The sequence below is a fragment of the Toxorhynchites rutilus genome, chromosome 3, assembly GCF_029784135.1.
Source record: "Toxorhynchites rutilus septentrionalis strain SRP chromosome 3, ASM2978413v1, whole genome shotgun sequence".
Taxonomy (NCBI): Eukaryota; Metazoa; Arthropoda; class Insecta; order Diptera; family Culicidae; genus Toxorhynchites; species Toxorhynchites rutilus.
Window position 1 is genome coordinate 311,203,130 of NC_073746.1, and position 24,053 is coordinate 311,227,182.

The 24,053-nt window shown below is 33.7% G+C and overlaps 1 protein-coding gene across 1 annotated transcript in view; it reads right to left on the reverse strand.

Annotated features, from left to right (window-relative positions):
* LOC129776282 (zwei Ig domain protein zig-8-like) overlaps positions 1-24,053 on the reverse strand; it is a 78,950-nt gene that overhangs the window by 21,810 nt on the left and 33,087 nt on the right. Inside the window, exon 3 of the mRNA XM_055781830.1 lies at positions 4,911-5,131. Coding sequence (XP_055637805.1) covers positions 4,911-5,131 — 221 coding nt within the window. The remainder of the gene's footprint in view (positions 1-4,910; positions 5,132-24,053) is intronic.

Genomic DNA, 24,053 nt, shown 5'->3' on the forward strand with positions numbered 1-24,053 from the left:
TGAAACACTGAAATTTTAGTTTTTTGATTGTTTCGCGCCTGAACACTTCAATAAAATTCAAATGACCAGTCTTTTAAATGAAGACAATTATTATATCCTACACTGTATACTTCAATTCAACCGACTTCTTACATATCTTTCCAGAGAAATAATGAGTGGTTCTATAGTTGTGAAACGCAGTGTATGACGAAGCAGGCGAAAAAAGAGAAGAGTGCAAATGATTGTAGGTCGCTTCTAGTCATCAGTGTTTGGCTTTGTGTGTTGCTTGTTTTCGTTGCGCATAACTTAGAACTTGTTCATTTCCTGTTCATGTGAATAGCACACCTTCGACACTTTAGGTTGCCATTCGTATTTGCTCTCGTGCGCATCGGCTCTGTTCTGTTTCAACAAGCTCCTATACAGAGACGAGCCAGCCTACGGCTGAAAGTCTCTTAAATAAAGACAAAAAAACAAGCTCCTAGCTTTGTTGACGGCTTTGACCGAGAGTCGAGAAACGATTTTTCATAAACGGTCATTCTCGCGATGTTTCATTTTTATCGCTGCAACTGTGTGCATCTGTTAGACGCGTGTTTGATGCTTTTTGAATGGAGATGCACGGAAGATGCCTCTCGTTAAATACTCAGTGCAATGCGTACATTAATGAAAACAAACAAATTGCGACATATGACCAATTAGTGCATTGTTCTCGCAAAGGCAAGAAAGAATCGTTGCTTCTCGAAATGATTCTACAAAACCACGTAAGCCATTAAACCTTTTCAGGAACATTTACTAAAGAGTTATTTATTAAATTTCGACATATTCGCAAATAATATCCGAAATGATAAACCAATAAATTAGAAGAAAAGATTGCGCAGTCCTACGTGCTAAGCGGTCGTGTCTCGGATACAACCCCTCGATTTTTTTATTTTTTCGTTGGGGTGACCATTTCGAATATCAGTTTTTCTCCCATTTTTTTCAAAAATGGTTTTTTTTTAAATTTGGAACTACCGGACCGATTAAGATGATCGATATACCAGGTTAAAGTAAATTAGCTGTTTGAAAAAAATGCTTAACTTTCAAGAAATTAGAATTTAAACCGATTCAGATAATCTACATAATGAATTGAAGTCAATGAGCTAGTCTTCTTTGAAAAAATACTACAGTTGCGAAAAAATTGTAGTCGCATAGATCTAGTCTAGTAGCATAGGAATATTGATCGAAGACTGAAAACATGTTAACTTTGAGAAATCATAACTCAAAAATGAAAAAAAAAGCATGTTTAATTTTTCGATATATTTATATATAAGAGAGAGCTTTTCCCATGTACGTATAATTCATCATCACGGGAGAACGGCTGATCAGATCTACGTCGTCCATACATTTTGTGTGTTTGTCTTCACCCAAATTGGAATGATGGGGTACTTTGGAAAATATTTGAGATGATTAGAAAAATTCGAAAAAAATGGCTGTGCATATCTTAAAAAAAAAAGAAAACTAAAAAGGGAAAATTCGAAAATAAGATGCACGCATATGTATGTTTCGCTGTGAAAATCATCATTTAGATCAATTTTGCAGATCTGAACGATAACATAAAAACTCTCTTGAAGTATATTCGTTGTTTTTATCAACTAAATTGTTCTCTAGAAACACATTATATGGCAGAACAACGTTTGCCGGGTCAGCTAGTGTCATGTAAAAAGAAACATAAAAAGTTATGCGGAAAAAATTTATAAAAAAATATAGCGCCCTTGGTGCCGAGACCACGTAAACTATTAAAATCAGATAAAATCAATGATCACGAGAACAGAATCCATTTTTTTTTATTCAAGTCGTTTATTTTTACAGGCTCAGTTACATAAGTTTAAAGGAAATCCATTTTTTGTAAGTGTAGTATTTAAAAAAAAAAAACAACTAACTTAATTTGTCGATCACCTAAATCGGCCCAATAGTTCAAAAGTTATCAAATTTTTAAAAATAATCATTTTAAAAAAAATGAGAAAATCTGCTTTTTGGACTACCCTAAAACCGAAATGGTCACCCTTACGAAAAAAAAATACGGGTCTAATATTTTGGGATAAGCAACCAAACCAAACTTTTTCACGAAATGTTTCTCAGGATTTCGTGAAAAGGCTATATCGGTCTAGCATGGAATGGCTGTATATGTGTGTTGCGTCAAAATGACGCGTGTTCGTAGAGATAGGTATATAAGAAACGTCCGTAAACCTAGGGTTGAATAAAACTGCATTTTCTCAAAAATCAAACCGATGGCAATGATTTGCCATCAAGTGTACAGTATTGTTGTTCAAGATAGCAAACGAATGCGATCTGGTATTGTGGTAACATCCGTACACCCAAACTAGCGTTGGCAGAAAACATTTCATCTTTGGCAGAAATGATACCATTCCGTTTGCTGGAGCGCAAATAATGAGCTGTTTTAAAAGCTTAAAAATGGTTTGTTTGTATGCGTGCAGACATCTCTTTCTTCTTTTCTCATTTCATTAGAGATTGTGCCAAAAAAAAAAGTCCATACGACCTCACTGGGGATCGAACCAAGGCCGGCTGGAATACAAAGTTATTTTACACGACCACGCTATCCACATGGCTAATGATGCTTCAGCAGTTCTGCCATACAAATGAAACACAAATTTCTGCATTACTCGAGAATTATTTAAGCTGATGGAACCAAATTAGGCATATTGAGGTTTAAGGGTGCAATAAATGTTTCTATGGTAGTTAGACTCTCCCCCCCCTCTCTAAGGGGGGGCTGCCATGCAAATTAAACACAAATTTCTGCATTACTCGAGAACTAATCAAGCAAATGGAACAAAATTAAGTATATGGAGGTTTTAGGGTGCAATAATTGTTTTCATGATGGTAAGACTCTCCACCCCCCTCTCTAGGGGGGGGGGAAGGCTGCCATACAAATGAAACACATATTTCTGAATTACTCGAGAATTGATCAAACAAACGAAACCAAATTTGGCATGTGGAGGTTTTAGGATGCAATGAATATTTCTATGGTGGTTAGACACTTCTCCCGCTCTCTAAGGGTGGGGTGTCATACAAATGAAACACAAATTTCTGCATAACTCGAAAGCCATTCAAGCATAATTTGGAATGTGAGGTTTTTTGGGTATGAGAAATGTTTCTATAATGGTATTCTTTGGAATGGAGAAGGGGTCTCATAACAATATTACACATATTTCAACCAAAAATATTCCAACCAAACATGACAATTGTAAATTTTCGGTAAACTCTAATGGACAAAGGGAAAATTCTGAAAATTAAATTCCTATATGTTCTCAATTACATAGTGACAAGTGCTGTTTAGTCTATTTGATGTTTGCGCTAGCGAAATTGATCTTTTCTCGAAACTGGAAATGGATTCTAATGTGATGAAACGCACTCCTATATCTTCTTCTATCTATACCAAAAAATAAGAATCGCCAGATGTGTTGATAAGAGCAGAACTCGAGGAAGGAATTGTCCGATTTAGGGCTGTCTTTATTCTATCATATTTTCTGTATAAAACATTCATTCTATGTGGAGAAACATGTTATTTGCAAGTGGTTGAAAAATCGTGAACGAAAATTGTGTCTGAAAATAATCTGATATTATAATGATGAGTTTTGTTAGAAATACTAGGAATTTTATAGTAAAAAGTAAATTCAACGGAGACGAATAGAAAATCAATCAATGAACAGTTCTGCGATTGGACCCATGAACTTGCTAATAGTAAGAAAACGTGAATGTTTGAAGGTATTGATAACAAAAAACAAATTTTTGGCTGGACAAAGTTTGCCGGGTCAGCTAGTGTATATTATACAAATGTTTACCAGTATTTGTGAGTCATGACATTTTCTGGTATGTTATGTCTCATTTAATGTCATAAATCGGAATGACAAAACATGAGCTAAAATCAACTCTCACGCTAAAGGTCAATAGGTCAATTATCACTCCCGACATACTTAAAAAAATTGAAGTTAAATGACGAACCTGTAAATTTATTATATTATAGGAAAATGATTCCAAATTATGCAAATTTCAGAATGCAAGTATGTTTTACCATAATGAGGAAAAAATTGTAAAAGATCCAAAACAAAGATTCAGTTTCTCACTTTCATAAAATTGGTTCGAATGAAGTCAGACAAACATCATTCATCGCCAAAGGTGACTGAGCAGCAAATATTCTCCCCAGTCACAACCATGGCGAAGCAAAGCAACGAACCGAAAAGCCGGTTCGGAGGTAAATTACTGTAGCCCGCCAGTGACATTTATGAACTGGATCTAGTTTTTCCCAAGAATTTCGTGTTCGCTTACCTTCCTCCCCGCGCTTTGACGGAGCACAAAATCACGTAACGCAGTGCCACACAATGTGTAATTATATTTCCTCACAAAAAAAACAACAAAAAATGCCACCCGAAAATAGACCCTGCAAATATGTTGGCGACAACAAAAAAGGCGCAGGGTACGAAGGCTCGTAAATCAAATCAACTCTTTGATTCCACGCTCATTGCTACTTCATACCAGAACTGCCATAATTGCCCGGGCAGTTCCAACCTTTGATGACATCCATTACCAAAGCCATTCAAACTCATTGAAACGGAAATCTAGACGCATACCGGTCCACCCACCGCCCCCGCGTGTTCTGAACCGTTCGACCCTTATCTGGCCAAAAATGTGTTGTGTTTGTATTCTCTGTAAAACAGCGTATCAATGCTCCATTTGGGCAGTGGTCCCCACCGAGGGCACCTTTTGTCACTGTCGGTCACAATGAAGGCTACAATAAGCATTCGTTTTATTGGGGCATAGTTTCCGCACCACCGAAAGCGGGAAAAAAAAGGAACCCAGTTCCGCGTCGAGCCCCGTTGAAGAGTAAACTTTGGGCAAGGGGACATCCCAATAAATTAGCAGTAATTTATACGACTCACCGTTCGGTTTCCCTTGTGTTTAACGCGGCACTTGAGAACCGCCGTATCGTCCACCACGGTCGTCACGTTCCGCGGACTGATGTCGTCAAAGTACGGCTTATTGTCACTGAGGGCGGGCGAAAGCTGCGGGAAGGTGAACGGAGCGGCGATACTTCCTGCGGCTCCACCACCACCACCGCTGCTGCTGCTACTGCTGCCGAAAGCCGGGGAAGATGTAATTCCTGCCGAAAGCGAATAAAATGATATCAATGCGAATGATTGAGGTAATATTTAGAGGATGATGTTAAAATTTTGATTCACTTCGCAGTTTAACGATATTTTTATGAATTTGAATAAGTCGTAACCCGGCAGGTAAAAGTGTAATAAAATAGCGCCATTACTGTAATCACAATTTTTATTTTCGGACCAGCATCGTTCGCATCAAATTCGAGAAAGAAACTTGTATCCTTCCGTGTCCGTGTCGTATTTCCTCGGTCAAGAACAAGCTGACGGAAAAGTTTCTTCGGGAAAACCATAAATTATGCACACATTTTGTCAAAATACCATGTCTTGTTCCCTTTACGTCGGTGGATGAAAGTTGTGGATGCTGTCAAAGTTCTTCCTGCCTGCCCTCATGGCAATGGCAATCGTTCCATCGAGGAGCATTTTGCGTCGCGCTGTGAAAACGGAGCGCCAAAGAGCGCTGGTCTTGTTTAATGAAAAGATCAACTTAGTCGTTTGCGGTTGGGAAGAACTGCCACAGCTAGCGCATTTTCCGGAGGATGATTTTCCCAGCCCATTACGAGCTAGACGAAAGATAAAACTTCCTGGTTAGCTGAATAGATTGGGGCAGAAACTGCACACATATCACTTCCCAGAGGATATCATCACATCAAGGTGGCGTGCCGAGATGATGCAGATCAATGGCGAAAGTTCAAGAACACACATATTGTAGAGAGAAGAGAGTTTCGCATTCATTCGACACATGCCTGACAAAATTTCGCGTGGAAAACGTTGGAACAGTTTCCCGGAAACAGTTTTGATAATATCAATGGAGGGATGTTTTTCCCCCTTTTCCAGAATTATACACTTCAGACTGTTTGCATCTCTTGTTTAAAAAACTTAAACTTATTTTAAGTGCATTTCTTCTTTCAATACTAGGGAAAGTCTTAGAAATTAGATTTGAGACAAAAGAAGATAATATGGAATATTAAAAACGCAAATTACACAAAATCGCTATAATAAGCAATACCATGCAATATACCATTAGACAAGAAAGAGCCTGGCCGGGTAAGGGAGTAAAAAGTGCCCCCAAACCAAATCACCAGCTGTATGGCAAATATTGTATAGGATATTAAATAAGGAATGTTGACGGTTTATTTGAACCCCTATGTGGTTGAACATAGGATCTATAGTGAAAAACGTACTATTTCGTTTATTTCACACCATCCTCAAAAGCTTCGAGATAAAAATTTAAAAAAAAAAGTTCCCCAAAACCAAATCATTAGCTGTGTGGAAAATATTGTATAGGGAACATTAGAACATTTTGGCATATATTTGAGTCATTTTTTCAGTTCAATTTTTTTAAGTTCAAAAATATATTTTTTCATTTCGAGATTCAGTACTACTCTAGTTTGTATTAAAATTTCTTTCTACGTCTATTTTAGGTAAATGTGATTTTTTTCAAAATTTTTAGTGTTTTTCGCGGTACAAAAAAAATATTTTCAAGCATTTCAAAATTTTGAAAAAAAAAATTACTCTGAGACCCAATTTTACTCTAATTTTTATTTAAATGCGTTCGTATGTGTTGTTTTTTCCACATGTAGCGTAATTTTTTCTTGAATTTTTAAGAGGATTGCACGATTGGCCTTTGGGCATTTTAAATTCATTTTGAATTTAGATACCCATAACCGCTTTAATATTTTTTAAATTTTGTTTTTCATATGTCTAAATTTTTTCGGTATATTTTGAGCATTGTCATGTACATTTTTTTTCTCGTATCTTAAAATATATGAGATTATCTTTACATTGAATTCAGATGGTTCATCAAATTCATAGGAGTCAGCAGTACGATAGAGCTCTGTGAAAAAAATAAAGTCCTTGTGGAAAGATCATTCGGATTAATGAAAAGAACACTTAAAAAAATTCGAATTGTTTTTATTTTTTTTTAAATTTTAATCTTACAATTGAAAACCACGAATACAATAAAATAATCGATTTCAAGAAAATAAAAATAATAATGCAGACAATGAAGAAAAATATTTTTGTGTCTCGCAATGCTTTTAAAAATTCAGGAAAAATTAAGCCACATGTTGAAAAAAAGACACACATTTAAATAAAAATAAGAGCAGAAGTGGGTCTCAAAGTTATATATTTTTTTTTCAAAATTTCGGAATGGCAGAAAATATATAAAAAAGTTTTGTACTGCGTATTTGAATTTTTTTTCATTATTAGATTTCTTGATGAAAAAATAGTTTATCGATACACCTTAGAAAGATTATTATTTTTTTATATGTTTGTTCTAGGGTTTAAAATTTTACAATTAGGATCTAATAGTTCCTGCACTATGTATGGTCCATCGTAGAAAGGATCTAATTTCCTTCTGTTTTCTATTTTCAAATAAACTTTATCGTTTATATTTAAATGAATTGGGTTACAATTGTTTTCAGTATTGGTTGCTCTTTGAACTTTCTGATTTATTAACTTATCTCTTGCAATTTCGTTAGAACGTTGTATTTTAAATTTCAATTCTTTGCTATATTGTTCAAAATTATATATTGGTTCTGTTCCATTTTTGAATAATTCCTGTGGTAGTTTAGCTTTATTTCCAAAAACGAGTTCATGTGGTGTAAAACCATGGTCTGAATGTGGGGTTGTATTATAGTTGAAAGCATAGAATTTTAACCATTCATCCCAATCAGTTTGATGTTCATTAACGAAAGATCTCAGGTATTCATTTAAACACCTGTGATTTCTCTCTAACGATCCAATCGTCTGAGGGTGATAAGCTGTACTGAATTTTTGTTCGATTTTAAGCATTTTACAGATCTGCTCAAAGACTTCGTTATTATACTCAGTTCCTTGATCAGAACGTAAAGTTAGAAATGTTCCATAAGTCAAAATAAAATTGTCTACTAATGCTTTAGCAATTACATTAGCTTCTTTTGTGGGCACAGGAATCAATACGACATATTTTGTCAAGTCGCATTGGACACTAACTGCATATCTATTGTTGTTGTGACTTCTAGGTAAAGGTCCAACTGTGTCTATGGAAATAATTTCGAATGGATAAGATGAAGTTGTAGTTACTACTTGTTTTTCCTTGGTATGCTTTATGATTTTGTTTCGTTTGCATAATTCACAGGCCTTAATGAATTCTGCAATCGATCTTTTCATATTGCTCCAATTGTACACCTCTCTTATTTGAAGGTATAATCTATGTTGTCCGATATGTCCTCCAGTAGGGGTATTATGATAATTGTATAATACTTTTTGAATATTTTCCCTTTTTGTTAAAAATGTTGGTGGATTGTAAATAATAATTTCTATTAAATACACTCGTGCATTTGCTAACGTTTTAAAGTTTTCAATTGATAGCATTTTAAAAATTTCATCTTTAGTTGAGAGCGCTAATTTATTTTGGTTCATTTTAATCATTGATTCTTCCACTTTTAGAAGTGCAGATTCTAATGTCTGACTCCCATTTAAAATTCTTTGATGCACTTGCGCAATAATTTTATTGTTTTTCTTTAATATAAATTTTATTTCATTTTTGTCAACTTTTGTTTCAAGTTTAATTAATTTGTTGGTTTCTGATGGATTATTTGTCATGTACGTAGAGAAGTGATCAAGTTCTCTTGGTACAGAAATCTCTTTATCTGTTGATGTTACTATTCTGTCATCATTTTTTATGTTACGAGTCATTGCTCTCGTGCTTACTCCTAATATGTTTAAATTTTTTAGTTCGTCAGAAGTTGTTATTATTCTCGACAAAGCATCTGCTCCTACATTCGATTTTCCTGATATATATTCAATTGAAAAATCATATTCTTCTAAATCAAGACGCATTCTGGTTAATTTTGATGTTGGATTTTTCATTCCGAACAGATAAACTAATGGTCTATGGTCTGTTTGTACTAAAAATTTTCTACCGTATAGGTAAGGTTTGAAATAATTAATAGCCCAATGTATGGCTGTTAATTCCTTCAGAATAACTGGTTTATTTTTCTCGCCAGGTGTAAAAGTTTTACTTGCAAATGCTATTGGTAAATTTCCGTTTAGTGTTTGTTGTGACAATACAGCTCCACAGCCAATGTCTGAAGCATCTGTTGTTAATATAAATTGCTTCGTAAAATCTGGATATTGGAGTAATCTAGGTGACATTAATGAATTTCGTAATATGTTGAATGCGTTTTGGCAATTATCTGTCCATCTGAATTTTGAATCCTTTTTTAGAAGTTGGTTAAGTGGATTTGCAATCAATGCAAAATTTGGTACAAATTTTCGATAATAATTACAAAATGCAACGAATCTTCTGACTTCATCTGCATTTTTTGGGATTGGGTAATTTTGAATTACTGAAAATTTAGAATCATCTGGTAACATGCCATGCTCTGTTATTTTATGACCTAGAAAGGTAACTTCAGTGCTAAAAAATTTGCATTTCTGAGCATTAAGTTTCAAATTATAAAATCTTAATCGTTCAAAAACTTGAGTCAAATTTGAAATATGATGATTAACTGAACATCCCGTGACGATAATATCGTCAATATAAATAAAGGATATTTCTGGAGTTAAACCAGCCATTGCAATGGTCATCATGCGTTGAAAACTGTTTGGGCTTATATTTAATCCAAACGGTAATCTCGTAAACTGATAATGTCCATTTTGTGTTGAAAATGCTGTAAATTTTCTAGACTCATTGTCCAAAGGTATTTGATGAAAACCTGACATGAGATCTAAAGTTGAAAAATATTTTGCTCTTCCAAGTTGGTCTAAAATATCATCAATTCTTGGTAGAGGAAATTTGTCTGCTAAAATTTTCTTGTTCAGTTGTCTGAAATCGACAACTAAACGCCATTTCTTGTCATTGTCACAAGATTTTTTTGGTACAAGAAGAATTGGTGAATTATATGGTGAAACCGAGGGTTCGATTATATTACTCTCTAACATTTTATTCACTTGTCTATTTATTTCATTATGTTGAGCATGAATCGTCTTGTAATTAGGAATATATACAGGTACTTTGTCGTTAAGAACAATATTCTGTGAATAGAAATTGTTTCTAGTCACATCCTCCTCTGGGAGACAAAATATATCTTGATATCTAGCAATTAAATTTTTAAACTTGTCTTTAGCATATATGGGGATTTTTTCTGTATCTATGATTTTAAAAATTTCATCGAATCTCTTATTATTTTTGTTATTACTATTAAGTATTGTATAATTATTTAAAATACTTAATGTAGGTTTAAATTCTGAATAGTGTATATACAAAGGTTTGTTTGTGGTATTTACAAATTTTACATAGGGTTTTGCTGGTGAAATTATAGTATTTCCACAGAAAACTCCTGGATAAATTTCTTCCGAATGAACTACCATATCTTCTATAATATTTAAATATGGTATCCTTCTAACTACTTCACTACGGCTTGGTAACATGAAGCCTTCTTTCAAATTATCTTCTATTGGTATTGAAATCTGTACATTAGCTATATTAAAGGTAAGTAGCCAATATTCATAGTCTATTAAACACTTATAATTTATTAAAAAATCCCTTCCTAGTATACCGTCTGCTTGTATTGGTAGGTCTGCGGTAACTAGATGAAAATCATGATTTAAAGTTAAAGTATTATTAAAACACATAGCTGTATTTGTTATACCTAAAGTTTCTACACTGTTTTCCGTAATTCCGGTTAATTTAATTTTATTGTTACTATTTACAGGTTGAGTTGGGAGAATATTTCGTGCTTTAAACAACGAAATATCTGCACCGGTGTCAATGATTAGGTTGCATACTTTATTTCCAGTCATGTGCACTTTGACCTGAATAAAGTTTGATGCATTTAAATTTATTGTCAAAATAGGTGTGTCTGACCGTAACAATTGTCCAGTTAGTCGACATCTGCGTTCAATTGTTACTGGTTGACTAAAAAATAATCAGAATTGTAATTTCCTGATTGCGTCGTTTGATTGTTGGGGTTAGGTACTGTATTGTTGTTATTGAATGGTACCAAAGCTTGGCAATTATTATCCGATTCAATTTGTGGATAAAATTGATTATTGTTAGTATGTGCGTTCCGTCGAGGAATATTTTGATGATTTACAGCGTACATCCTAGCTGGAATGTTATTTCTATTGTAAGTTCCGTTAGGATTTCTATTGTTATTCTGGTAGAAATTTCTTTGAGTAGTATATTGTTGTGACCCTTGGTTGAAATTTCTGTTAATGGGATATTGTTGCCAATTCCGATTGAAATTTCTGTTGTTATTTGGGTATCTATTCTGATATCCGCATTGAGAATAATTTCTCTGGTTGAATCGATCGGTCATCATTGAATTTCTATGGTTAATATTGTGGTTTAAGTACTTGTTATTATTCTGTCCAGAATTGTTTGGTTGCCTGTTTTTTAACGAATGCAGTACTACTGCATTTGTGTCTCTATTTCCCGTCTTCTCGTTCTCCACCATGACATTGATGGCTTCTTGGAGATTATCAAATTTTCCAATTCTTAACATCATTTTCGTTTCTTTATTTGATGTCTCGTCGATAAGTGTTTGGATTGCTGCCTTTTGAGACATTTTCCTCGCTACATTGTCAGGAATTTGTTCTCTAATATAAGTGTCTTTCAATTTGTCTGCTAAAACATCGAGTTGTTTAATAAAATTCTCGATTTCATTGGCGTTTTTCAATTTTAAATTTTTCAAATTAGCTAATGCTAAATCTGAATTTCCTTTTTCTTCACAATTTGACTTTATCTTGGTTGTGATCTCGTCGTATTCGATGGGAGTTGTGGAAAATAAGTTTCTTGCTTTTCCACTCAACTTTGTCAATATTACTTGAATCGCTGCAGCTTTATTTACATCTGGTACTATTGTACTAGTCAGATTAACTGCATCAATAAAGGATTTTACTCCACCTGGACTTCCATCATAGGTGGGTATAAGTGTTGCTAGTTCAGCAGCTGTCTTAATACTTAACGCCATTATCTTTTTGTTGTTTGCTCTTAGATACCAAACTACAATTTTTGCTAGTATTTTGAGCTTAAATTTTCTCTTGACCAGATTTATTTCACTGCGCACTCTTAACAATGAGTCTTCAGTGTCTGGTTTCAAATATTGGAGTAAGCCAGGAGGTTTTTCGCTTGTTTCCGGCTCACTGTCATATTCTCGTTGTATAACTTGAGAATTGTCAAGTAATTTTATACACTTTTGGTATATTACCTTCAATGCTCCGTAGGTTTCTACTTCTTCATTCCACTTAGATGCATTGATTCTGAATTCGAATGTTTTTAAAACTATTCTATATTCCTCCAAGTTTTCTTGTATTTGCTGTCTTTTTATTTCAATATTTTGTAAGGTCCTAGGTCGAAGTTTATTTTTGGTTAGGTTTTGAAATTCTTTCTTTAAATGGAATTCGATTTCTCTAAGTCGATCCATTGAAGAGAACTTGTTCGTTTAATTTGTACACCCTACTTCTCATTTTGTTGGTGTAATCTCTTGCCAGTTTCATAATCTATCCAGGTAATTGGATCATCTCCAGGCAATTCACGTATTCGAGTTAACAATTCTTCCCAAGAATTGAATACTTCGCTCGTTTGTAATGGAGCAAATGGTCCCGTTCCTTTACCTTTTCCTACTTCATCTAGGAATTCTAGAAATTCTTTGAGCTCGACTTCCGAAATCATTTTGTATGTTATTTGTATTTAATTATTGATGAGAAAAAGATTAAATTTATTTTTAAATAGGAGGAGAGAGGAAGAGAAAAAAAAAAATGTATATACGCATATGTGTTTTTATGCTATCTCCTGTAGACCAGCGATAGTTCGAGCGGCTCTCAAAGCTTCTGTCCGCGTACAATTTTTATACAGTTTGTAAACTTTGTTTAATGCAAGCAATAGTGTGATGATTAAAATCACACACAATATAACTTCATTAGTTTCATGGAATCGAGAATGCTGCTCAAGGTAATTTAGAACTGTGACCTGTGGATCTCCAGTATTCGTTACCTTTTTAGAGCTAAACAATCCCATGTTAGTTCATATTCGAATTCCTTAAAGTTTCATTATTATTCGTGTTACATTCGTGATTCATTAATTTATTTCATTAATTTATTTCATTAATTCTTTGATGATATTTGAATGATAAAAATTATTTAATTGTATAATATCTACTTGCATTTCATTTATTTAGTCTTCTTTTTTTTTTCAAATAACTCACTCTTGTTTCATCATATCATTTTGATTAAAAAAAAAATTTCTGAAGTGAACTTTCATCGTATATAATCTACAGACGTAATCGATAAAAAAAAACAGATTTAATCATTTACTTGAAAACTTCCTTTGGACCACCGTCTAGGTTGATTTGCTGCTCATCTGTTTGCTGCTCACGCTGCTGCTGCTAGTTGATGGCCTTCGCCGGGAATTTTCTTCTGCGCCTCTTTTGGTTTTCTATCTACCCGCCTGCCAGTTCCTTACTGCTGGCAGTGGTCTCGCCTTCCAAGGAGCACTTGCGAGCCAACTCTTAGGCAGCTTTTTTCCATGTTCATTGCACAGGTCGTTGTTCACTGGACACTTCGGTAATTGTTGTTACAGTCCGTTATCTGACTTTTTTTTTTTTTTACATGGCCCTTTCGCACTGCGATACAGTTAGTCTTTCTTCTGGCACTGTTTCTCTCACTACTCAGTTAGCTGCTTTTTTTTTTTCTCTGGCACCGTTTCGCACTGCGATAAAAAAGTTCTGAAGTGATAATCAGTAATGTCCATGCTTTGTTCACTCCAATTTTTGGGTTCACATTTACTATCACAGTTTAGTACATTGTTGTGATACGGCTGGTTGGTTTTGCACACACTTTTTCTTGCTTTGTTTCACTCAGCCACACCAAGAATTTCGATTACTAATTCTTATCAGCGAACTTCATTTCACTCTTGCACCGCAGTACTCTTGCTCACTTTCATCCTCAATAATATTGCACTGGATCTCCTGGAATTCCGCCGATTTTCCGATGAATTCAAATACCGTCGCACATCTAGAGCTGTTACATCGGATCGCTTTTCCTGTGGCTCGTTTTACGTGTCGAGCACTATCATATCGCACTCGCATCCGAAGATTGCATGAATTCTTTTTAAAACACGGTCGCCATCAAATGTTTTTAGTTCACAAACACGGTCAACATCAAATAACTTCTATACACTTTATTTCTCATTTTCTTGGTACCAAAGACACGATACTCTTTATATTAAATTATCTGAAGAAAACTCAACACGACCTATCGCGTGGCGTGTGTCTCTAGAACTGCCTTAACACTGGTTACTAAAGTCCTAAGCTAGTAGTTACAACAATTTGTGTAGAGTTTCACTGGGAGGAGCCAAGTTGATTTCAAAGGGGAATAGCCAATCAATCGAATGCAGTGTTCGATGTGAATGGGGTCAAGAAATAATAATGCTTACTGCACTCGTAAGCGCGCAAATCGATTTCATGGGAAATCGTAAAGTGTCACGACGACTTTGTATATGGTCGCGTATTTCATCAGAATAGGTTTGTTTTGGCTACTGGTTTATTGCCTTTAGCTGCGCGCGATATGATGTAAGAGTACATTCATATCGTCAGCGCACGTTGGCTTGTTTCTATGGATGAATGTGGGGAAAAGCAATTAACTAAATAATGCAGTTGTGCTTGAGGAATGTTTCATGGGAATTGTAAATCGAAGTGACTACGCATGAGTCATTTATTAAGAAACAATCAACTGCTTATGAGGATGGGTTTTGGGGATGGATTTAAAAAATGGGTTATGGAATGATATATGGCCTATGAAATATGGGATTTGAAATGAGATTTGGAAATGGGATTTGAAATCATACTACATTTGTCTCAAAGCTATTGAGAATGCACAATGGTCCAGGAGATGCATTTAAATGGGAATTAGCATTTAGAGCTTGACAGTTATGCTCTAGACAAAAACTGTCTTAGACAAAGTTGTTACAATTATTTGAGACATCTTTGTAGAAAGAGGTTTTTCTCTATTTCTTGAAATAACCGATATAGCGCCTTTTTTCTAAGTTACGTTAGAGTCACCATGAAAAAATATGTTTTTTGCTCTAAGTTTTATATTTCAAATTTTACATGCAAACTTTCTTCAAAAGACTTTTAGAGCATACTAATACAAAAAAAAAATCGATGCAGAACTTGTCAATATCTCAACTTTACTCCAAGTTATTGATATTTATTCTAAAAAAAAACACGCTCTTTTCATTTGTTTGTCATTCTTTGTTGAGCAAACATAAAAATAGTTTTTTGACGGGATTTGAAAGAACAGATTTCACTCTATGTAATATGTGATTTTCAAAACTATGTTATTTTTTGTGTTTGAGTAAATTAAAATCGAAATCATGAGTTTTTGGATGAAAACCCATCAATAACTTTGAGTAGGCTTAAGATATTGACATGTTCTGCATCGCAAAATATTTATATACTTTATATAAAAAAAATATTACAACTTTGTGGGAGATATTTATTATTTAGACAAAAACTGTCTTAGAAAAAGTTGTTACATATGATAGAGAGCCGATTTTTATGTTATCAAAAATAGGGTGACCAAAATTGTCGATGAAATGAAAAATCTAACTTTCTTATCTTTATAGATTGAGATAAACATAGTTTAACAATGTTGTAGTTCCAGTTATGTTAAACAACTTTGTAGAACAAATCTTTTTTCTATCTTTTATAATAATCGGTATAGTGTATTTTTCTAAGTTGCATTAGGGTGACCATGAAAAAACGTGTTTTTTCTGCTTTAACTTTTATATTTCAAATTCTACATCAGAACTCTCTTCGTACGACTTTAAGAGCTTATTGATAGCAACATTTTGCGATGTAGAACTTGTCTATATCTTAATCCTACTCAAAGTTATTGATGGTTTTTTACCCAAAAACTCATGATTTCAATTTTGATTTACTCAAACACGAAAAATAACATAGTTTTGAAAATCACACATTATGTAGAGTGAAATATGCTCTTTCAAATGCCGTCATGAAACATTGTTTATGTTTTTCCCAGAAAGAATGATAAACAATTGAAGAGAGCGTATTTTTTGGGAAGAAATATCAATAACTTTGAGTGAAATTGATATATCGACAAGTTCCGCATCGAAAAATGTTTGTCTTAGTAAGCTCTAAAAGTCTTCTGAAAACAGTTTGCATGTAGAATTTGAAATATAAAAGTTAGAGCGAAAAAATAGTTTTTTGTTCATGGTAACTCTAACGTAACATAGAAAAAAGGCGCTATATCGATTATTTTAAGAGATACAAAAAAACTTTTTTCTACAAAGATGTCTCAAATAACTGGTTATACATTTTATTTCATATTTCAAATAACTGGTTATATATTTTATTTCATCGACAATTTTGGGCCCCCTATTCTTTATAACATAAAAATGAGCGCTCTATCATATGTAACAAATTCGTCTTAGACAGTTTTTGTCTAGAGAATAACTGTCGAGCTCTAAATGCTAATTTCCACTTAAATGCATCTCCTGGACCATTGTGGAATGGCGTGAAATAAACGAATAAGAACGTTTTTCACTATAGATCCTATGTTAAACCACATAGGGGTTCAAGTAAACCCCCAATTTTTTTTATTTAATATCTTGTACAATATTTGCCATACAGCTGGTGATTTGGTTTGGGGGCACTTTTTACTCCCTTACCCAGCCTTTGGAAATATAAAATATATATTTTTTGTACCTCGTAACACTGAAAAAAATCTGAAAAAAATCACAAATATCTAGAAAAGCCGTAGGAACACATTTAAATGTGAATAAGAGTAGTACTGAATCTCTAAATCCGAAAAAAAATTTTTTCAAAATTTCAATATTTTTTTTAGTACTAAAATTTTTGATGACATTTTTTTTTTTGATGATTTTCCTTGATACACCGTAGTAAGATGCACATTCAGTTTTTTTTTCAAATTTTTATCTCGAAGCTTTTGAGCATGGCGTGAAATAAACGAAAAAGTATGTTTTCACTATAGATCCTATGTTATACCACATAAAGGTTCCGCCAAAATCTCTTATTTAATATCCTATACAACATTTTCCATACAGTTGGTGATTTGGTTTAGGGGCACTTTTTACTCCCTTGTCCGGCCAGGCCCTTTGTCCAGAATTTTCATCGTGAATAGGAATAGTGGCAATAGTTAAAAAATTAATAACAGATAAATAAAACAGAAATGCTTTATCAATTTTACACACTGCTCACGTTCCCCTGTCATTCCACAATCGAAATTTTACGCAAGAGCCGATTAAGTAACTTTTTTTTATTTAAAAACCGAAATCGAAGTTTGAAGCTCCGTATTTTTGAATATTTATAATTTTTCTTCATCACGACTAACGACTGACCATGTCTAAAATATTACGACATCAAAAAAAAAAAATTGGTGGAAATAATTGATTTTTCGAACCACCCTAAAATGGAAATGGTTACCGACGTGGCCGGATTCGTTATGGACTTTTTAAAGCTCGAATCACCGAAAACTTGCACAATGAGAATGATTTGCTACTCCTAAGCGTCATTCGGTGTGTTCTTTGTGCAATTTCGCTAATTCAGGTCAATCACGGAGAGCAACTACGAAGTATACAGTCTACCCAAGCTCAAGCTCACCCTAAAATGGAAATGGTTACCCTAACAAAAAAAAAAAAAAAAAAAAAATACGGGTCTAATGTTTTGTGCAAACCACTATATCGGTTTGGCATAGAAAGGCTGTGGTGAAATGCATCGATTTATCCTTTTTCTTTCACCGTGAGCACTTTTCCCTTTGGCATTTTCCAGATTTATTAATAAAAATAACTAAAACAACGAAAATATGTAACTGGTGCTATACAAATTTGACACGTGAAAAAACAAAGAAAACTGTTTACGCTCAGCGCTTGCACAAACACGTGTATGAAAATCATGCAGTGGTAGTTACCAATATCAATACACTACAATATAAATTGAGACGTTGTTTGTTTACAAACAAAGCAGCAAGATCATCACCTGGTCTTATAGAAGTTGGACAGAGTGTATATTCTTGAATGCCTAAACTTAAAAAATTTGAAGAAAAAAACGTTTTGATTTTTTTTCAAGCTCCTAAACTAGCATCTTCTGTAGGCTCTTGAATCACTGCGACCATTAGTTTGATCTATTGTAGTGAACTAGACTGGAATACTACCTTAAGCCTTATTTTTTCCGTTTTTAGCTGTGTTGAAATATATGCACGCATGAATTAAGACAGTGTTCTTCTGTAGTCATTTATAACTATATAAGTTTATGCAAATGTCGAATACGAACCGGTTTTTTTTTGCACTGTGTTTAATTCCAGATAGGAATACAATGATTTATTATAACGTGTTCCCTTGATAGCTTCTGTGTTTGTTTTTAGTTCTCTCTTATGGTTTGATTATTTACTTTTTTAATTGTTTAATTATTCAATTATTTAGTTCTTTGACTCTCTTTTTTTTAATTCTTTCATCTCTTCCGCCGTCGTGATTTGGAGTTCGATAAACAGTACGCTCGATGTTTAATGGAATATATCGCCGGGACAGAATTGTTCTCTCGGTGACCCTCTCAGGGTTCCAAAAGATTTGATAATAGATCGGGAAGATGTTTGCATCAATTGATAGGAAATATTTATAAGCATCTATCACCATTAAGGGTTTCTCATACAAAAAGTACTGATTCTTACGGACAACTAAAGTCTGGTAAATTCCCCTTTTCTCGTTGCTTGTTGCATTGTAAAGCATGTGCGATTAAAATCGACCTCTTTTATTTGTTACATTGTTTACAAAAACATAGTTGGTGATATTTTCTCTTAATTTATGTATTTGGAATCAAAATCTATATTAACGTTCAAAATTATTCACTTTTTCCATCCAAAACATTGAAATGGATACCTATTTTAAGAGGTTAAACGTAGTCCCACGTCAAAATCTGTATAAGGTACACCGGGGCAAGTTGAAACGATTTTTCCGAAGTTCAACTTGGAAGTTATCTTAAAAAATCACTAAATCACTAAATGGAAATCTGTTTGCAACATATCCAAGGTATAACAGATGACTTTCGATAAAAAATAGGGATTCTGGATGGATGGTCTGGACTGGATGTTTCGAAAATTATCAATTTTGAAAGTGTTTAATTTTCATGTTCCTTTTTTCAACTTGTCCTTAGAGCGGGGTAAGTTGAAACGCGGATCTATCATGGCTTTCATGTGCGGTTTTGCTTCTCGAACAACTGATTTATGAAACACTAAATTTAAGGAATTACATATAAACATTTGGAAAAAGGTTTTTGGTACACATGAGATGTGGGGGAGTAATCTGATACACGCAGAATACGCACTACATACTAGAAGTTCATATACGAAACAATAACATCAAGAATACTATTTTAGACGCTTTCATGTCAGAATAGACTCACTCAAAACTAATGAGGACTATGCTGCCGTTCTAAGCATATTTGTCCCATGTTCCTAAATCAGCAACTGAGAAAAACGCAATCAAAGTTTTTTAGCATATTTGTTTACCAGAAGCTTTAAGCATTTATGTTTAGCAATACGAGGGTCACTATTTATATTTCGGGAATAGGAACAAGAACAAATAGTTAAGCTGCGAATATATTTTTATTGTTTTTCAAAGTACTCGCCACGATGATCGATACACTTTTGCATGCGCTTAAACCAATTTTCAAAGCATTTATTCCAATCGACACGAGCCTTTTTTTTTGAGCGACTGTCAAATTATGTGGGATCCAACGTGAACATAATTTTCGCACAACTAAGTGTTCATGAAAAATCGCATATATGCTGGTGGAACTAATGCTTAGGGATGCCTCAATCTCACAATAGGTTACATGACGATCTTGCTTAATCATTTCGTGCACAGCATCGATGTTTTCTGGCACTACAGGCGATTTTGGATTGAGCTTAATGTTGTTTTTCTAAAAGCTAGGAACAAACAATTTTTTTTGTGTTTTTCCAGAAGATTAGGCATAAACACATCGTTTCATGAAGAAAAGTGAAAACTGTCAAAAAGTAACAAGGGACAACTATGCGTAGAACGGCAGTATGGGAGCATTAAAATATTCAAATATTACGTAACGCCCTCAAAAAGCGAGGAGGGGATGGTTTGTGGAAACTTGTTTAGAAATAAATCCAACTAAATCTAAACATGTTTATGCAAATGACCATTTGTTACATGTTATGTAGAGAAGAGGGAACCTAAAATAGTAAAAAAAATAATGCGTTGCGTAATATTTGAACTAACAAATTTTACTTGCATCATGTCTGTGTATTTATAAATTATGTATAACATAATGAGGAACGAAATATGGATGATTCTTATTTTTTAATGTATTATTATTCATTCATACAGCAATTACCGACAAATAACGTCCGGCATCTGCAGAAATGTTTAAAAAATAGTCGATTTTCACTGGTTTCAACATACCCTAGGGTTGAATAAAACATGGGGTGAGTTTAAAAACTCAGAGCTATACGGAGAAAGATTTTTTAGTTTAGTTTTCAAAACCACTACACTTGATTATCCCTATTTGATAACCTGACATGCGAATCTGGCGATATTTTTGAAAAAATCAGTGTTTTCGGACCGTCTGAGTCAGCGCGCAAAATTGTTTGTTTTGATTTCACGGAACAAAGAAAAGTAAAAAAAGGCGTGAATTGCGTTAAAGCGTTCCAATATTCCGGTTATGGGTGTCATAAGGTGGGTTGACAGATAATGTTTACTATATATATTTTTATCACGTCAATCCATCATTCCTAGTAAAACTTACCCCGAATTTTAACTTGCCCCAGTGTACCTTATATAAAAATGGATTTATGTCTGTCTATCTGTCTGTCTGATTCTTATGGACTCGGAAACTACTGAACCGATCGACATGAAAATTGGTATGTAGGGGTTTTTGGGGTCGGGGAAGGTTCTAATAATAGTTCGAGACCCCTTCCATACAAATGAAACATAAATTTCTACATTACTCGAGAATTAATTAAGCAAATGAAACGAAATTTGGCATGTGGAGGTTTTAAGGTGCAATAAATGATTCTATGGTTGTCAGAAACTCCACCCCCAAAACACAAATAAAAGAAACACAAATTTCTGCATAACTCGAGAATTAACCAAGCAAATGGAACCAAATTTGGCATGTGGAGGTTTTAGAGTTCAATAAATGTTTCTATGGTAGTAAGACACTCCACCCTCCTCTCTAAGGGGGGGGGGGGGCTTCCATACAAATGAAACACAAACTTTTGCATAACTCGAGAACTAATCAAGCAAATGGAGGGATGTGAGGGTTTTGGGTTCGAGAAATGTTTGTATGATGGTATGACACCTCTTCCTCCTCTGAAAAGAAGAGGGAGTCCCATAAAAATAATGCACATATTCCAACCAAACATGACAATTGAAAATTTTCGGAAAACTCTGAAGGAAAATTAACAATTCCAAATGAAATCGTCCTAAAAATGCAGATTTTAAAAACTTGTATTTTTGATTCCAATGAAAGTGTGTATTCCGTTTGGGTTGGAGGAAATATGAGTTTTTCACAGCAATTGGGAATTTTTTGACTCAAGTGTAACTTTTGAAAAGGGCGTATCGATTTGAGTAAGAGAAATCTTTGATAATTTGTATCTCAAAAACTATGAGACGTACCGAAATAGTGTCTTAGAAAGAGTTATAGAGTATTGATGGTTGAATATGAAAAAATGTACACTGAGAAAAAAAATTAGTACTCTTTTTTTTTATTTACAAAATAAAAATTCAATTTGCAATATCCAAAATACATATTTTTAATTTTTTTTTTAAATTTTTTCATACAAAGTAGAAGTCATGCAGAAAATTTAAAAAATGGGCCCAAGATGGTAAAACTATTTTTGATGAACTTTGTGGATCATCGAATTTTTAGGAATTTTCGAAACATCGAATTTTGGTATGTTAACAATCATTTTTAGCCACAAATTATGAATTGAAACAAAAAAGGTTATTACCAATCTCCTTCTAAATGTAGCCATTCACGAAATATTTAAAAAAATATTTCTAATTTATTGTCTTTTTTATAGTAAATAATCTCTTTTAATTTGTTTGTCGTGGGGGTCTCCGTAGCCACATTGGTTGCGCGTTCGCTTAGTAAGCGAACGATCGTGAGTTCAAAACTCAGGGCCCTCATTGACCATCTTTGTGTTGTTATAGAATAACTACGTCCACGGAACAATCATCAGCGATGGAGATCGATCCACGGTCGAAATAAGATCGATTCATCCATACAACTGCTCTGCTCTGCAAGAAACATCGGGCTGCTGTTCTTTAAATAACTCAACAATGGATCAACGACTGTCTCCGCTGTCCAGTCTTAACTGGATAATGGAAGAACAGATAGAAAACTCTTACGCCTAAATGGCTACTGTGTAAATGTGTACCATTTTGCAATGGTATAGAAGGGAATACTCTAACGCCAAAAAAAAAATGGCAACTGTGTAATGTGCTAATTATAGATATGATAAATATGTGACATGTACACGATTAAAATTCGGCTCTGTTACAGCTAAAATGCTAATGAGCCTTAAATAAATGAATGGGATAAAAAAAATGTGTTTGTCGTGTTATACCGTCATGTTCATGAAATTTTATGAATTTTCTTATAATTTCCAACAACTTTTCCAAATACATCATCATGGTTCATTTTTTGATTCAAGCGTAACTTTTGAAAAGGGCGTATCGATTTGAGTAAGAGAAATCTTTGATAATTTAAATCTCAAAAAATATGAGTCGTACTGAAATAGTGTCTTAGAAAGAGTTATAGAGTATTGATGGCTTAATTCGAAAAAAAATATACACTGATAATAAAATTTTAATTTGCGATATCAACAAATATGTATTTTTTTTATATTTTTTTCAATTTTTTCATATAAAATAGAAGTCATGTAGAAAATATGAAAAATCGGCTCAAGATGGTAAAACTATTTTTGACGAACTTTGTAAAACATCGAATTTTGAGGAATTTTCGAAACTTCGAGTTTTTGTATGTTAGCAGTCATTTTTAATCACAAATTATGAATCCTGATGTTATTTAAAACAAAAAAGGTTATTATCAATCTCCTTCTAAATGTAGCCATTCTCGAGATATTTAAAAAAATATTTGTAACTTATTGTCTTTTTAATAGTAAATAGGCCTTTTAAATATGTTTGTCGTGTTATACCATCATGTTCATGAGATTTCATGAATTCGCTTATAATTTCCAACAACTTTTCCAAATACATCGTTATGATAAAGACATATGTTTAGGAGTAACGTTACGAAACATTCGAAGACATGTGGGTTAATACAAAACGTAGCGAAACTAAAAAAATCTGTTTTATCTTAATACAAACTTCAATCAATCAAAAAAATTGTTGGAAGTTATAAGCAAATTCATAAAATTTCATGAACATGACGGTATAACACGACAAACACATTAAAAGGGATTATTTACTATAAAAAAGACAATAAATTAGAACTATTTTTCTTTAATATTTCGAGAATGGCTACATTTAGAAAGGGATTGATAATAATCTTTATTGTTTTAAATCACATCAGGATTAATAATTTGTGGCTAAAAAATGATTGTTAAAATACAAAAATTCAAAGCTTCGAAAGGAGCCGATCTGGCGTGGAGGTAACATCCATACTTCTCACGCTCAAGATCACGAGTTCAATTCTCACTCCCGACATTCTTCCAAAATGGAAGGTAAAAGTGACGAACCAGCCAGAAGCGTTGAAAGTCACTATAATACAGAAAAAAAAAAAAAGCTTCGAAAATTCCTAAACATTCGATGATCCACAAAGTTCAAAAATAGTTTTACCATCTTGGGCCCATTTTTTAAATTTTCTGCATGACTTCTATTTTGTATGAAAAAATAAAAAAAAA